Source organism: Heterodontus francisci, chromosome 14, assembly GCF_036365525.1.
Source record: "Heterodontus francisci isolate sHetFra1 chromosome 14, sHetFra1.hap1, whole genome shotgun sequence".
In the NCBI taxonomy this organism is placed as follows: Eukaryota; Metazoa; Chordata; class Chondrichthyes; order Heterodontiformes; family Heterodontidae; genus Heterodontus; species Heterodontus francisci.
In genome coordinates, this window is record NC_090384.1 from 107343478 (window position 1) to 107360504 (window position 17027).

A 17027-nucleotide genomic window follows, 5' to 3' on the forward strand; every position below is an offset into this window, starting at 1 on the left:
CAGGGGATGCAGAGACGAAGTGGGCCCACATCAGAGATGCCATCTATGACTCAGCAATGACCAGCTATGGCAAACGTGAGAAGCGGAATGCAGGCTGGTTTCAATCTCACTTTGAAGAGCTGGAACCTGTCATAGCCGCTAAGCACATTGCACTGTTGAACTACAAGAAAGCCCCCAGCGAGTTAACATCCGTAGCACTTAAAGTAGCCAGAAGCGCTGCACAAAGAACAGCCAGGCGCTGTGGAAATGACTACTGGCAACACCTATGCAGTCGTATTCAGCTGGCCTCTGACACTGGAAACATTAGAGGCATTAAGAGAGCTTTTGGGCCAACCATCAAGAAGATTGCCCCCCTCAAGTCTAAATCAAGGGACACGATCACTGACCAACGCAAGCAAATGGACCGCTGGGTTGAGCACTACCTAGAACTGAACTCCAAGGAAAATGTTGTCACTGAGACTGCCCTCAGTGCAGCCCAGTCTCTGCCAGTCATGGATGAGCTGGACGAACAGCCATCAAAATCAGAACTCAGTGAAGCCATTGATTCTCTAGCCAGCAGAAAAGCCCCTGGGAAGGACGGCATTACCCCTGATATAATCAAGAGTGCCAAGCCTGCTGTACTGTCAGCACTCCATGAACTGCTTTGCCTGTGCTGGGATGAGGGAGCAGTACCACAGGACATGCACGATGCCAATATCATCACCCTCTATTTGAACAAGGGTGACCGCGGTGACTGCAACAACTACCGTGGAATCTCCCTGCTCAGCATAGTGAGGAAAGTCTTCACTCAAGTCGTTTTAAACAGGCTCCAGAAGCTGGCTGACTGAGGCACAGTGTGGCTTTCAAGCAGAGAGATCCACCATTGACATGCTGTTCTCCCTTCACCAGCTAAAGGAGAAATGCCGCAAACAGATGCCCCTCTATGTTGAAATAAAAGCAAAATACTGCGGATGCTGGAAATCTGAAACAAAAACAAGAAATGCTGGAATCACTCAGCAGGTCTGGCAGCACCTGTGGAAAGAGAAGCAGAGTTAACGTTTCGGGTCAGTGACCCTTCTTCGGAACCCCTCTATGTTGCTTTCATTGATCTCACCAAAGCCTTTGACCTTGTCAGCAGACGTGGTCTCTTCAGACTACTAGCAAAGATCGGATGTCCACCAAAGCTACTAAGTATCATCACCTCATTCCATGACCATATGGCACAATTCAGCATGGTGGCTCCTCATCAGACCCCTTTCCTATCCTGAGTGGCGTGAAACAGGGCTGTGTTCTCGCACCTACACTTTTTGGGATTTTCTTCTCCCTGCTGCTCTCACATGCGTTCAAGTCTTCAGAAGGAATTTTCCTCCACACAAGATCAGATTGCAGGTTGTTCAACCTTGCCCGTCTTAGAGCGAAGACCAAAGTACAGAAGGTCCTCATCAGGGAACTCCTCTTTGCTGACGATGCTGCATTAACATCCCACACAGAAGAGTGTCTGCAAAGACTCATCGACAGGATTGCGGCTGCCTGCAACGCATTTGGCCTAACCATCAGCCTCAAGAAAACGAACATCATGGGACAGGGCGTCAGAAATGCTCCATCCATCAATATCGGTGACCATGCTCTGGAAGTGGTTCAAGAGTTCACCTACCTAGGCTCAACTATCACCAGTAACCTGTCTCTCGCTGCTGAAGTCAACAAGCGCATGGGAAAGGCGTCCGCTGCTATGTCCAGACTGGCCAAGAGAGTGTGGGAAAATGGCGCACTGACACGGAACACAAAAGTCCGAGTGTTTCATGCCTGTGTCCTCAGTACCTTGCTCTATGGCAGCGAGACCTGGACAACGTATGTCAGCCAAGAGTGACGTCTCAATTCATTCCATCTTCGCTGCCTCCGGAGAATCCTTGGCATCAGGTGGCAGGACCGTATCTCCAACGCAGAAGTCCTCGAGGCGGCCAACATCCCCAGCATATACACCCTACTGAGCCAGCGGCGCCTGAGATGGCTTGGCCATGTGAGCCGCATGGAAGATGGCAGGATCCCCAAGGACACATTGTACAGCGAGCTCGTCACTGGTATCAGACCCACCAGCCGTCCATGTCTCCGCTTTAAAGACATCTGCAAATGCGACATGAAGTCCTGTGACGTTGATCACAAGTGGTTATCGCCAGAGCTGGCGGGCAGCCATATAGACGGGGCTCAAGAGTGGCGAGTCGAAGAGACTTAGCAGTTGGCAGGAAAAAAGACAAGCGCAAGGAGAGAGCCAACTGTGTAACAGCCCCGACAACTAATTTTATCTGCAGCGTCTGTGGAAGAGTCTGTCACTCTAGAATTGGCCTTTATAGCCACTCCAGGCGCTGCTTCACAAACCACTGACCACCTCTAGGCGCTTACCCACTGTCTCTCGAGACAAGGAGGCCAAAGAAGACAAAGAAAAAATACAAGTTGTTTTGTCATGCGCTCCTCCCACCCCCACCCCCATGAAATTCCACCTCCTGATTGTTTGGATGTTCCACATATCCTGGGAACACACACAATTTGAGTTGTTGACATTTCAGACCCAATGACGATCTCATTTTACCATTAATGTTCCACTGCTCATGACCTAGTACAGTTATTTTTCACTCGTAGAAATCTCAACTATTGAAATGAATTTGTTTTACTTCTCTAATCCATTGCAGGAGCATAGGTGAAAAAAAACTTGTTGATCTTAATGGAATTTGTAGAGACATTTGACTGGTACTTATTGGGCACAAACAACTGAGAAAATGCCTATCACAACAGCTTCACTCTGCACTCTTTCTGACCAATCTCAATTATTATTCAGACGTTAATGGATACCTTCGGGCAGCAATGCAGTTCAAGGATTGAATTCGTTGTCACATGACTGCTACTTTCAATTCACTGTTGTGCTTTACAGTTATTGAAGTAAACCCACGTTGAAGAATTTTCTTTTGCAATTAATTTTCTTGCTGTTGTGATGGGGGTTTCCATTTGATGGTGAAAGTTGTCAAGTATACAGGAAGATAGGAACAGCAAGAGGGCATTCAATTTCTCATGGTAGCTCCGCCATTCAGTTAGATCATAGCTGGTTTGGGTCTTAAATCTATTTATCTGCCTTGCTTCCATAATGGCATAAATAGAACAAATAATGTTAAAAGTTTATGAAAAAGCTAGCCAGTTTGTGTGAACTTTAGTTGGAGAAGTTGCATTTAACCCTTTTTATGGCTATTGCCCAGAGGAAATTCTTTAAATCAGCACATCTGACACCGTGTCTCCGTTAGAACCATAGTTGGTAGCATTCCGACCTCTAAATCAGAAAAATGTGGGTTCAAGTCCCACTCCAGGACTTGATTGCAGAGATCTAGGGTGACTCTCCAGTGCTGCACTGTTGGAAGCTGTGGGATTCACTTCATGCATTTGTGATTAAAGCAGAAATGATGTCAACATTGAAGGTTAGATTGCAGAGGTGGATGAAGGAAAATGGGTTGAATGGGAACAGGGTGGGCAAATGTGATTAGACCAATTTTGTTTGTATGGTGGATAAATGCCAACACTGGTTTTAGCTTGAGCTTGTTAGTGAAATGACTCCTCCCTGTCTTCTGCCATGGCCCGGTGTGAAATAGGTTTAAACAGCATCACTGGTTCACGCGAAACCACTTGTGTATTTCTGAAATCTGCCCTTCAGGAATGTGCAGCCCCAGCCTGTAAATTGTTTCTCCCTGTCCAATTCTCCTCCTGCCCACTTTTAGGCTGCTTCCCTCGTTGGCATGGCATAGATCAGGAGCTTACAATGCAAAAGACCACACACAAAAGCTTGCATTCCATCACGCTCTGACACTACAAAAGCGGGTTGAGTTGTCCCTTTCTTGTTGATCTCTGCTTTAGTTTTTTGTTCAGTAATAGAGATAATGATTTGTTCATATGAATGCTTCCTGACTACATTACTTCTCTACAGTAAGTCAGATTGGCCTACATGGTAGCCCTCTTGCCTGAGTTGAAAGGTCAAACTCCACTCCAGGACTTGAGCACATAATTGAAGTTGGTTCTTTGTTCTTTCTGCCCAAGGCTTTAGATCATTTATATAAACCACAACATAGAAACATAGAAAGCAGGAGTAGGCCATTCGGCCCTTCGAGCCTGCTCCACCATTCATTATGATCATGGCTGATCATCCACCCTAGCATGTTCCCGCTTTCGCCCCATACCCTTTGATCTTTTTAGACCCAAGAGCTATATCTAACTGCTTCTTGAAAACATACAATGTTTTGGCCTCAACTGCTTTCTGTGGTAGTGAATTCCACAGGCTCACCACTCTCTGGGTGAAGAAATTTCTCCTCATCTCAGTCCTGAAAGGTTTACCCTGTATCCTGAGACTATGACCCCTGGTTCTGGACTCCTTCACCATCGGGAACATCCTTCCTGCATCTACCCTGTCAAGTCCTGTTAGAATTTTATAGGTTTCTATGAGATCCCCCCTCACTCTTCTGAACTTCAGCGAATATAATCCTAACCGAATCAATCTCTCCTCATACGTCAGTCCCGCCATCCCAGGAATCAATCTGGTAAACCTTCGCTGCACTCCCTCTAAAGCAAGAGCATCCTTCCTCAGATAAGGAGACCAAAACTGCACACAATATTTCAGGTGTTGCCTCACCAAGGCCCTGTATAATTGCAGCAAGACATCCCTGCTCCTGTACTCGAATCCTCTCGCTATGAAGGCCAACATACCATTTGCCTTTTTTACCACCTGTCGTACCTGCATGCTTACCTTCAGTGACTGGTGTACGAGAACACCCAGGTCTCGCTGCATATTCCCCTCTCTCAGTTTATAGCCGTTCAGATAATCTGCCTTCCTGTTTTGCTACCAAAGTGGATAATTTCACAATTATTCACATTATACTCACTCAACTTGTCCAAATCACCTTGAAGCCTCTCTGCATCCTCCTCCCAACACACCCTCCCAGTTTTGTGACATCTGCAAACTTGGAGATATTACATTTAGTTCCCTCATCTAAATCATTAATATATATTGTGAATAGCTTGAGTCCTAGCACTGATCCCTGCAGTACCCCACTAGTCACTGCCTGCCGTTCGGAAAAAGACCCATTTATCCCTACTTTTTGATTTCTGTCTGCCAACTAATTTCCTATCCATCGCAATACACTACCCCCAATCCCATGCGCTTTAATTTTACATGCTAATCTCTTATGTGGGACTTTGTCGATAGCCTTCTGAAAGTCCAAATAAACCACATCCACTGGCTCCCCCTCATCAACTCTACTAGTTACATCCTCGAAGAATTCTAGTAGATTTGTCGAGCAAGACTTCCCTTTCGTAAATCCATGCTGACTCTGCCCGATTCTACCACTGTTCTGTAAGTGCTCTGTTATAAAATCTTTGATAATGGACTCTAGAATTTTCCCCACTACCAACGTCAGGCTGACTGGTCTGTAATTCCCTGCTTTCTCTCTACTTCCCTTTTTAAATAGTGAGGTTACATTAGATACCCTCCAATCTGTAGGAACTGTTCCAGAGTCTATAGAATTTTGGAAGATGACCACCAATGCATCCACTATTTCTAGGGCCACTTCCTTAAGTACTCTGGGATGCATACCATCATGCCCTGGGGATTTATCGGCCTTCAATCCCATCAAATTCCCCAACACAATTTATCTGCTAATAATGACTTCATTCAGTTTCTCTCTCTCACTAAGCCCTGTGTTCCCCAACATTTCTGGTATGATATTTGTGTCCTCCTTTGTGAAGACAGAACCAAAGTATGCATTTAGTTGGTCAGCCATTTCCTTATTCCCCATAATAAATTCCCCTGTTTCTGACTGTAAGGGACCTACATTTGTCTTCACCAATCTTTTTCTCTTCACATACCTATAGAAACAACAGTGGCCTCAGCATTGATCCCACTGGTGCCCACAAGTGCTCCCTTGCCATCTTGTCACAGCTCCATTCACAGCTCCTTGTGGGTTATCCAAATTTTCAATCCACCTCAGAAGTTTGGCTCTTATTCCATGCCTTCCTAGCTCGTGCTAGGTACCAGAAGCCTTGCTGGAATCTAAATGTATCACATCTACAGACAGCAAGCCTGTGTCACTTCCCCAAAGGACTGCACTTGATCTGTTAGGCAAGACCTCTGTCCCATAACTGCAATGACCTCTTACTGTAATGTCCCTGTCTCGGTATTTCATCAACCCACCTTCCAGGAAGGCTTCAGCTGCTTCACCCACTCCTCGATGGCACCTGTGCCCTTTTTTAAAAAGTTGGCATTGCACCATCTCAGGCATTATTACTGTTTTTGATACCCTAAAGATAGTGGAAAGGACATGTGATTTTGCCAACTGTATATTTGCATACCTTTGTATATGGGTCATACAGCATTCCTCAGATGTCCTGACACAATCAACAGCAGCAAAAACAAATTAACCAGTCATTCTTCTCATTTGCTAATAATAGAAACTTGCCATGTGCAAAATTTGACTGTTGCGATTGTTCATGCAGCAGGGAGCAATTGAAGTGCTTTGGAACATCCTGAATGATCTGTGGATATATAATTTATTTCCTTTCACACTGAATTGCTGAACAGGGCAAGAAAGTCAGAATTGTATTACACTGTGGTATTGCTGGTATTATTTTGGAATTATTTCATGTGTCTCATTGGTCCTTGCAATCAGTTCACAAAGGATGTTGACAGAATTTCTCTCCTGTTCCTTTCTTTAAACAAATAGAAGCTTTACAAATGACCCAAATCTAGAGCCCTTGGTGACGTTACCCATCAGCTGTCCAGTGATGGGTCAACATATCTCGAACCAAACTCCAGCAGTCTTCAATAAATTGCCGGACCGGATGATGAAGCATGCTGCCCTGGTGAGGGAAAGTGGCTTCCTGACTTACGAGGAGTTTCTTGCCAGAGTAGCAGAAGTTAATGAGATGTGAGTTGTCTCCCTTACTTATTTTATAAAATGTGCGCTTTTGTGATAGGTTTCAAAATGGTAAATGGGCAGCACTGCTGATGTTGGAACTAATGTTCTAGTATGATGGTGCAGAGGTTGAAATTAATCCTCAGGCTGACAAAGTATTTGCATTGTTAAACGTTGTGCTGTTGCCTACTTGATTGACCGTCATGCTTATGATCATGTGACTGATTTCCAGAGTTGGTGAGTAAATCGCCTGTCTGCGATTCAGTCAAGAATCATAGAGCAGAGAAGGAGGCCATTCGGCCCATTGTCTCTGTACTTTTTCTTTGAAAGAACTATCCAATTATTGGCACCTGCCCCTTCTCTTTCCCCTTAGCCCTGCGAATCATGTTGTTTTCTGCTTAAAAAGCTGAACCTGTGCCAGCATGAAGACTCAAGCTGAATTGTACTCTGTTTCCCATTGTAAACTTGATGTTTGCACTGTTCATTTCCAGTCCTGTGCTGGTCGTTTGATGCCGGATAGTTTAGACCTCTCTTTTTTTTCCCCTGAACATAAATTGTCGTAGTATGTGGATGTAGGATGTGCTGCTTTGAAACAGGGAAATGCCTGGATATTAATTAATGTTAAGGGGAAGTTTTCCAACTTGGTGCTTTTGATGACAAGCCTGACCCACCAGGAGTGAATGTTGGAAAGTCAGAGGCACTTGTGCCTCATTTTCCAAACGTTTAAAATTTATGGCCAGAAGGCTGTACACACCTCAGAGTTTTTGAAATGTGCTCCCAGCAGGCAAGACTCCCCTTTCGAGAGCCTGAAGTTGGAAAATGACCTTTTGCATATCTTCTCATTGGAATTTCCGAATGTTCTGTTTTTGTTCAGCTGCTTTCATCTGGAAATTATTGTTCTTGTAAATCCTGACCCCAGACAAAGTTTTCTTTTAACACTGTCTTGATATGACAAAATCCAGTCTCACTTGATAGCTCAGGTCCCCTCTTAACCTCTACCCTTTTAGCTCAATATCCATTTCCTCTTGCACCCCAGTTACGTGCCTTCGGATATTTATCTACATTAAAGGTGCTGTATAAACACAAGTTGTTGTAATGTTTTTATAGAGGTCTCATAGTCATAGAGTCAAAGAGAGATACAGCACTGAAACAGGCCCTTCGGCCCACCGCGTCTGTGCAGACTATCAACCACCTATTTATACTAATCCTACATTAATCCCATGTCCCCTTCCACATCCCCACCTTCCCTCAATTCTCCTACCACCTACCTACACTAGGGGCAATTTACAATGGCCAATTTACCTATCAACCTGCAAGTCTTTGACTGTGGGAGGAAACCGGAGCACCTGGCAGAAACCCACGCAGACACAGGGAGAACTTGCAAACTCCGCACAGGCAGTACCCAGAACTGAACCCGGGTCGCTGGAGCTGTGAGACTGCGGTGCTAACCACTGTGCCACCCATGTTACATGTTTTTCATTCTTTTGTTTTGAAATATTTTATCTGGGAAATCCCTTTCCCTCTTTTACCCTCCCACTTCTCTCAGGTTATCTGCAGTGCTGTTCTGGAGCTCACCATACACCTACATGTAATTACATAGAATGTGCAGCACAGAAACAGGCTATTAGGCCCAACCTGCTCTCACCCTACTTCATCGCCCCCTATCAGCATACCCTTCTATTCATAGTATTGTCCTTATTTCCTATCCTTTGCCCTTTTATTTTCAGCACTGGCTACTGTTTGTGCTTTCATTACTTTACTGTAAACAGTTATGCAAATATCTTAATATCTTACGCAATGATCAGTGCTTGGGCCCCATCTATTCACAATCTATATCAATGATTTGGATGTGGGGACAAAATGTCATATTTCCAAGTTTGCTGATGACATAAAACTAGGTGGGAATGTGGGTTGTGAGGAGGATGTAAAGAGGCTTCAAGGGGATTTAGACAGGCTGAGTGAGTGGGCAAGAACATGGCAGATGGAATGTAACGTGGAAAATGTGAGGTTATCCACTTTGGTAGCCAAAACAAATCCAGAGTATTTCTTAAATGGCGAGAGATTAGGAAGTGTTGATGTTCAAAGGGACCTGGGTGTCCTTGTTCATGAGTCACTGAAAGCTAACATGCAGGTGCAGCAAGCAATTAGAAAGGCTAATGATATGTTGGCCTTCATTTCAAGAGGATTTGAGTACAGGAGTACAGATGTCTTGCTGCAATTGTATAGAGCCTTGATGAGACTGCTCCTGGAGTATTGTGTACAGTTTGGTCTCCTTACCTAAGGAAGGATATACTTGCCATAGAGGGAGTGCAACAAAGGTTCACCAGACTAATTCCTGGGATGGCGGGATTGTCCTATGAGGAGAGATTGAGGAGAATGGGCCTGTATTCTCTACAGTTTAGAAGAATGAGAGGTGATATAATTGAAGCAACAAAATTCTTACAGGCCTTGACAGGGTAGATGCAGAAAGGATGTTTCCCCTGGCTGGGGAGGGATCTAAAACCAGGAGAGACCATCTTGGAATCAGCGGTAGGACATTTAGGACTGAGATGAGGAGGAATTTCTTTACTCAGAGGGTGGTGAATCTTTGGAATTTTCTATCCCAGAGAGCGCTGGAGGCTCAGTCATTATGTTCGAGGCAGGGATCGACAGATATATTAAAAGCATCAAGGGATAGTGCAGGAAAATGGTGTCGAGGTAGAAGATCAGCCATGATCCAGTTGAATTGTGGAGCAGGGTCGAGGGGCCGTCCTATTTCCTATGTTCCTTTGCCTTATGCGGAAAGGTTGAGCAGGTTGGGTTTATACTCATTGGAGTTTGGAAGAATGAGAGATGATCTAATAGAAACCTATAAAATTCTGAGGGTGTTTGACAGGGTAGATGCTGAAAGAATGTTCCCCTTCATGGGGGAATCTAGAACTGGGGGTACAGTTTCAAAATAAGGGATCTCCCATTTACGATGGCAATGAGGGGGAATTTCTGCTCTGTGGGTCATTAATCTTTGGAATTCTCAACTCGGAGAGCAGTGGAGGCTGGGTCATTGAATATATCCAAGGTTGAGATCGACAGATTCTTGTACTGTAGCAGAGTCAAAGGTATGGGGAACAGGCAGGAAAGTGGAGTTGAGGCTAAGATCAGATCAGCCTTGATTTTATTGAATGGTGGAGCAGGCTCATGGGGTCAAATGACCTGCTCCATTTCTTGTATTTAAAAATGTTTTCAATCATTTTAAGTTCATTTAATATATATTTTTGCTTAAATGTGAGTGTCAGATGATACACCAGTGTGCAGCTGTACTGATTTCTGGATTTTAAAGAAATCTTTATAAACAGTGCATTTGCTGTTATTTACTGATGATATCGGAGGAACTGCTGAACGTGATGGTGTGAAGCAGCTAAATCCTTACTCGCTGTTCTTTACCACTTTCTTAGCTAGTGCCACTGCCTTGTTTCAAATGTGACTCTCCATTTAACCTCATCACTCACTCTGAGTAATCTCTCCTCACAACTGCCCCGATAATGTGTTGGGAAACTTGCATTTAAAGGGAAGGAAAGTCCAGGAGGCTTTTTGAACCTGTTCCCTAACATGCAGTAGAAAATTGAGCAACGGAAAGGTTGAGGTTTTTGTTGTCACATTTTCAGACTGTGGAGTGATTTCCTGGCACCGGACATCTTGAGATGATCTGACATCTGGGGGCTCCCCTTGTACCTCATGCTTTGTACACAGGGTTCCTTTTCTTCCTGTACTGGTGGGGAGGGAGACCCGAATCTCTGTGCCAGGCAGACAGTGCAACATTTTAAAAAACTCAGTCCTCCAGAGGCAGGAAGCGTGTGCACTTTTAACAAAAATACTCATCCAAGACTTCCCCTCACCATTTAAACACAAACTGTGAATGTACTGATTGTGAAACAGTGTCACATTTATACATCAGAGTGTGGCAGCACTGGTTTGTGGATTTCGAAGAAATCTCTGTACACATTGCATTTGTTACATGATTTACATTTTATAAAATATTTTATTTCATTTTTACATATCTCTTTCCCTTCCCTCCTTCCTTGTGAAAGTTGACACGGAGTGTGCTATCTGCAACTCATCCGAAACTCCTGGAGGTGTATCTAGTCCGACTGACCATCAGTCCTCCCCCTTGTGGTCACACATCTGCTCCTGGTATTCCAACACCTCTCAACTTAAAATTCTCACCCTCATATTTAATTCCCTTCAACCTGTTCCCTAAACCTCTTTGTCTCTCCACCTCTCTCTCCTCCTTTAATGCCCTCCTTAAAACCTGCATCTTTTACAAAGCTTTTAGTCATCCCTTCTAATCCCTCCTTCCTTGTCTCAGTGCCCATTTTTATCTGATTATGCTTTTGTGAAGCGTCTTGAGATGTTTTTCTACATTACAGATGCTGTATAAATGTGGTTTTTGGCAGTTGTATTTGTGAATGATAATGATTGAAATTCCCTATTGGAAGCACCGACAGCTTGCTTTGTTTGTAGTCATTCCTCACGATGTCTGCAAGTGCACAGCGCTGATCCTTAGAAGGTCAGACCTTCTGAAAAGTCGATGTTTGGGTGGTTGTAAGATTGTCAGAATCCTGATGTCTCAACGTTCTGACAGCTATCAGGACTGGTGTCAACACTACAATCATCTGTGTATTTGTACTGAAATGTGAGCTTATTTCAAATTTGGAGTTCTTTACAATCATTGCCGTGTCATTCCAGGCAACACAACATTACTTTTAGTGCTCTGTTCTTGGGGAAAATACTAAGTACCTTGAAGCTTAAGGGAGAGGTGGTGTACAATTCTCAGAGATAATGGCGATTGGCAGTAATTTTGTCTTTTCTAGCATTGCCCACTCCCTGAGCTGGAACTAAGGGGTTTCCATATCTGATCACTGCTCAGCTGGAAGCATGTAGTTTCTTGTACTGCACTGTCGAATAGCCCACTGACTCTGCTGGTTAGGCCTGCACATGAGGAATGGCCATTTGGGCAAAGCACCATATGGTGCTGGCACCAATCAAACCGCCATTACAAGAGGACAGGAGGAAAGAAAACTCATCGGATCCAACGAACAGTTTCGTAATAAAAACCTGGAATTATTTGCTGAATGGATAATTGCTGAAGTCCCATTCTAAGATTCAAGCTACCTGTATTGAGTCTTTTACAACCAGCTTAGAAGTGATGACAGAGTGATTTTAACATTCTCTATCTCTACCCATTGTAGCACAGAAAGACTAACTGCTGGGCAGGAGAAATGCTTATTGTTTGAAGTACAGCCAGGATCTGATTCATCGGCCCTTTGGAAAGTCATTGTTCGGATTGTTAGCTCAAAGGTATGAAACAAATGGTTGTTATATATTTCAGCTGCAGTTAAAATATTTCACCATTTTAATGCTACTTTAAACAAAATAAATATACCTTATATCTACACTAGACATGATTAAGGTTTTTTTGATGTCTGCTTTTATCAGGCTCTCCTGTTAAAACATTGATTTCAGAGAATGCAAAAGTTTACATTGATATTGTGCATTGTGCCCACAGCCCTTCTCAACTAATTGAAGTTTAGTCACTGCTGTTATGTAGCCAAATGCAGCAGGAAATTTGCACGCAGCAAGATCCCGCACATAGCAAAAGAGATGAATGAGTAGTCAATCAGTTGAGGGGGGAATGTTGCAATAGTCCACTCGAACATGCAGAAACATTTTGTCTGAACAATGGCCAACTCGGAATGCAACACTCCCTCTGTACCGCACTAGGTTGTGTGCTCTTGTGTTCTGGAGTGAGGCTGGAACCCACAGCATTGTGTCTTAGCTGGGACTATTATCAAACTGAACTAAACTCTTTATTTCAATCCAATGGGAAGCTATTGATAAAAGCTTTGGCCACAACATGTCATTTTTTTTCATTAGTGAGCTGTAGCCTTCTGAACTGCTGCAGAATAATAAACACTGTAAAAATGATTTGAAGTGTCTCAAAGTTGCATTAATGTAAAAGGGAAGGTTAGCAAAAAAACTTTCTTTGCTCGCATGGTGACATGGAATTCTTTGTCAGAAACTATTGTTGAAGCAGGGCCTTCTTATAAAAGGGAATTAGATAGTTACTTGTAAAAGAGACTAAGGTGGGATTAGAATAGGTGGCTTGTGGGGAGAAACACCAGCATAGACCTGATGGGTCACATGACCTATTTCTGTGCTGGAAAGTTCTATGAAGTTCTAGAGGCAGCGAAAAGTGCAGTTTCTGAGCAATTCACTTCCCTCAATAATATCCTGTTAGTTCTCTGCTAATTGCCTTTATTGCTGAACTTGAACATTCATGTATTAAACTTTGTCACTGTTATGTACAGTAATGGTATAATAACCTCTCGCAGCCTTCAATTAGTGCTACTTTATCTCTGTTCCTTCATTTTTGGAATATTACTAGAAGTGTCAGTGGTGCAAGTTCAGCACTGAAGTTGTAAATTATTCTCAGGTTCCATGACATCCATTATCAACTGGGGCAGTATGTTTGTGACTTGTCTGTATCCATTTCAGTGGTATTGGAAGGAGGCGTCTATAATTTTATATGTTCTAGTTTTTGATACTTTGCGAGTAACTGTAACCTCCCCCACCGGATGGTCAACTGGAGGGAGCATCCCCTTCTGCCTACTGAGAGAGGTTAAATTCTTCTGTTTTTGTCACTTTCTTCATATTTCACATACACAGTGGTTTTCAAACTTTTCTGTGCCTTCTTGGGGAAGGGAACGACAGAGTGATTCTTGCATACATTGACATACTGAGTGTGCCCCAGTTATATCTTCCAAATGGATCAGAGTATGAGGATAGGTTGCATAGACTAGGCTAATGTTCCCTAGAGTGCAGAAGATGAAGGAAGGATCTAATTGAGTTGATTAAGTGCTTTGTTAGGCTAGATAGAGAGAAACTATTTCCTCTGGTGGGGAGAGTTGAGAACAAGGAGACATAACTTAAAATTAAAGCTAGATCATTCAGGGGTGATGTCAGGAAGCACTTCTTTACACAAGAGTAGTGGAAATCAGGAACACTCTTCCACCAAAAAGCTCTTGAGGCTGGGGGTTAACTGAATATTTCAAAAACTGAGACTGATAGTTTTGTTGTTGGGTAAGGGTATTAAGGGTTAAAGTACCCAGATGAGTAAACAGAGTTAGGATACAGATCAGCCATGACCTAATTGAATGGTGGAACAGGCTCGAGGGGCTGAATGGCCTCCTCCTATTCCCAAGCAGGAAGCACTTTTATTAATTTAGTGCACTGAGAAGGTACACAGTGTAAAGCCATGACACAGAGATTAGATTATGTGCAAGAATTTAGATGGTCACAGATGGTCTCCAATCAGGAGTAATCATGTTCTATCTCCGTAAACAGATTCCTAAGCTAAAAGGACTTTTCCACAAAAAAAAATGGCGTTCTCGTAATTTTGTTTTTAGAGCTTAGTTCAGTGGGTAGCACTCTCATCTCTGAGTCAGAGAGTGTGGATTCAAGCTCCCATTTCAGAGTTAGAGCACATAACCTAAACTGGCACTTTAAAGTGCAGTGCTAAAGGAACGCGACTCTGTCAGAGATGCCATCTTTCAGATAAAGTGGTGAACCAAGACCTTATCAGCCTGTTCAACATTCAAAGAAGGGTAGGGGGCAGTCTCCCCATGTTCTGGCCAACATTCGTCCCCTCAACTAATGCCATCAAAAGGAAGCATTAACTGGACATTCGTCTCATTTGCTGTTTGTGTGCACAAATGGCAATCGTGTTAGTCTACATAACAACAGTGACTGCACTTCAAAAGTACTTTATTGATTGTGAAGCTGTTTGGCACTTCCTGAAGATGCATAAGGTGCTAAAGCAGTGCAAGAGGTACACCAAAACATGCAAGAATAAACCCAATCAACTTGTTTCAGCTTGAAGGAAAACATGTGCACAGGGAAAACATTTTATAGTACTTAAAGCAAAAAAGAAAGAAAAGATTTGCATTTATATAGTGCTTTTCATAACCGATAAACGTCCGAAAGTGCGTTTCAGCCAATTAAGTACCTTTTTCAAGTATTGACACAGTTGTAATGTAAGAAACATGGCAGCTAATTTGTGCATAGGAAGCTCCCACAGCAGTGTGGTAATAACCAAATAATCAGTTTTTTGTGATGTTGATGGAGGGATGAACATGGGCCCCGGGACATTGGGGATAACTCCCCTGTTGTTCTTCAAAATAGTGACCATGGGATCTTTTACATCCACTGCAGAGGGAATATGAGGTCTTGGTTTAACATCTCCTCCGAATGGCGGCACCTCCGACAGTGCAGTCTTGTCTTCTTAAGTGAATTTAAAAAATTGTCATCCTTGTTTTCAAATCCCTCCAAGGCCTGACCCTTCCTCTCTCTAATCTCCTCCAAGCACACAACCCTCCAGGATCTCTGCAATCCTCTAATTCTGGCCTCTTGTAGATCTCCTAATCCCTTGGTCCCACCATAGGTGGCCGTGACTTCAGCTGTCGAGATCATAAACTCTGGAATTCCCTCCCTAAACGTGTCTCTCTCTCTCGACCTCTGTTTCTTCCTTTAAGACACTCCTTAAAACCTACCTCTCTGACCAAGCTTTTAGTCACCTGCCCTGATATCATCTTAGATGGCTCGGTGTCAAATTTTCTTTAATAATGCCCCTGCAAAGTGCCTTGGGCAGTTTCATAACATTAAAGGCGCTATACAAATACAAGTTGTTGTTGTTTTCATGTGTGCTGTATGTATTCTGCTGCCTTTAATCATATGACAAATATTTTTGGCAGATAAACAAGACTACTGGAAATATTGATGCCTCTAGGATTCTGAATCTCTATCAGTTCACTCAGCTGTATCGGGAGATTACCATCCAGGCAAGTGGGGTTCTTACCCAAAGCAGCATCTGTGAAGGGACAGCAGCAAATGGGTCTTCCTGTCAGGCCAGCATCTGGCTGGGCAAGTGAGTGAATCTTTGATAATTAGATTAATGCATTACCAAATATTCATATTCATTGTGCTTCACCACTGCCGAAATTCACATGTACGCTTGGTGCCTTATTTGGATCGCTACCTTTAAAAAGGGTTTTGTATCGTCTTTACACAACAACATTTTGAAAACTTTTCCTCTGCGAGCCATTAAAAAAAAAATCATTCTGGGCATGTGGAGAACACTAGCAAGGCTGGCATTTATTGCCCAATGTTAGTTGCCCCTTTTGAATATGGTGGTAGGTTGCCTTCTTGAAGCGTTGTAGTTTGTGTAGTGAAGGTACTCCCACTGTACTGTTAGGTCAGCTCAGCGATAATGAAGTAATGGTAGATATATGTCCAAATCAGAATGGTGTGTGTGAACTGGAGGAGGAATTGGAGGTGATGGTGTTCCCACAACAGCGCTGTTCTTATCCTGTGATCAACGTTGTGGAGCAGAGAGATAGCTGTTACTACTAGTATAGTACCAGCCTTCATGCAGTGGATAGCACACTCGCCTCTGTCAGAGGTCATGGTTCAAGACCCATTTCAGACACTTGAGCATAGAATCCAGGCTAGCACTTCCAGTGCAGTACCGAGGGAGTGCTACACTGTTGGAGGTACCGTCTTTCGGATGAAACGTTAAACCGAGGCCCCGTCTGCCCCCTCAGGTGAATGGAGAAGATTCCATTGAATGGTGTAACAGGCTCGACGGAAGTACAGGTGAGTTCTCCCCATTGTCCTGACCAACAGTTGTTCTTCAGCCAGTATTGCAGAAAACCGATTTAATTAGTCATTCGTGGAATCTTGCTATGTGCAAATTAGTTGTTATTTTTGCCTACATAATGCTGACTGCACCTGAACAGAAGTTCATTGGGTTGCATTTTGGGAAGTACTCATGGTGTGAGATCTCGCTGTTAACATGTTTAAATGTATCTGTACAGTGTCTTTTAACATAGAAACAGATCGGCAAGGGCTGGGAAAGGAGAGCACGTGTGAAGAGAGGTCATAGAGTCATAGAGTCGTACAGCATAGAAACAGGCCCTTCGGCCCACCATGATGTGACAAAGGTTTATAGGGTGGAAGACCAAGCTAAGACCAGCGAAAGATGAGAAATTTCTTCAGTCGAAGCGTTGTGAATCTTTG

The 17027-nt window shown here is 43.5% G+C and overlaps 1 protein-coding gene across 5 annotated transcripts in view; it reads left to right on the plus strand.

The window, feature by feature from the left end:
* Positions 1-17027, plus strand: part of rnf141 (ring finger protein 141) — a 115870-nt gene that overhangs the window by 88476 nt on the left and 10367 nt on the right. For all 5 annotated transcript variants that reach the window (XM_068046709.1, XM_068046710.1, XM_068046708.1 and 2 more), the window contains 3 exons: positions 6726-6929; positions 12143-12251; positions 15704-15876. In XM_068046709.1, the coding sequence (XP_067902810.1) occupies positions 6726-6929; positions 12143-12251; positions 15704-15876 (486 nt within the window). The remainder of the gene's footprint in view (positions 1-6725; positions 6930-12142; positions 12252-15703; positions 15877-17027) is intronic.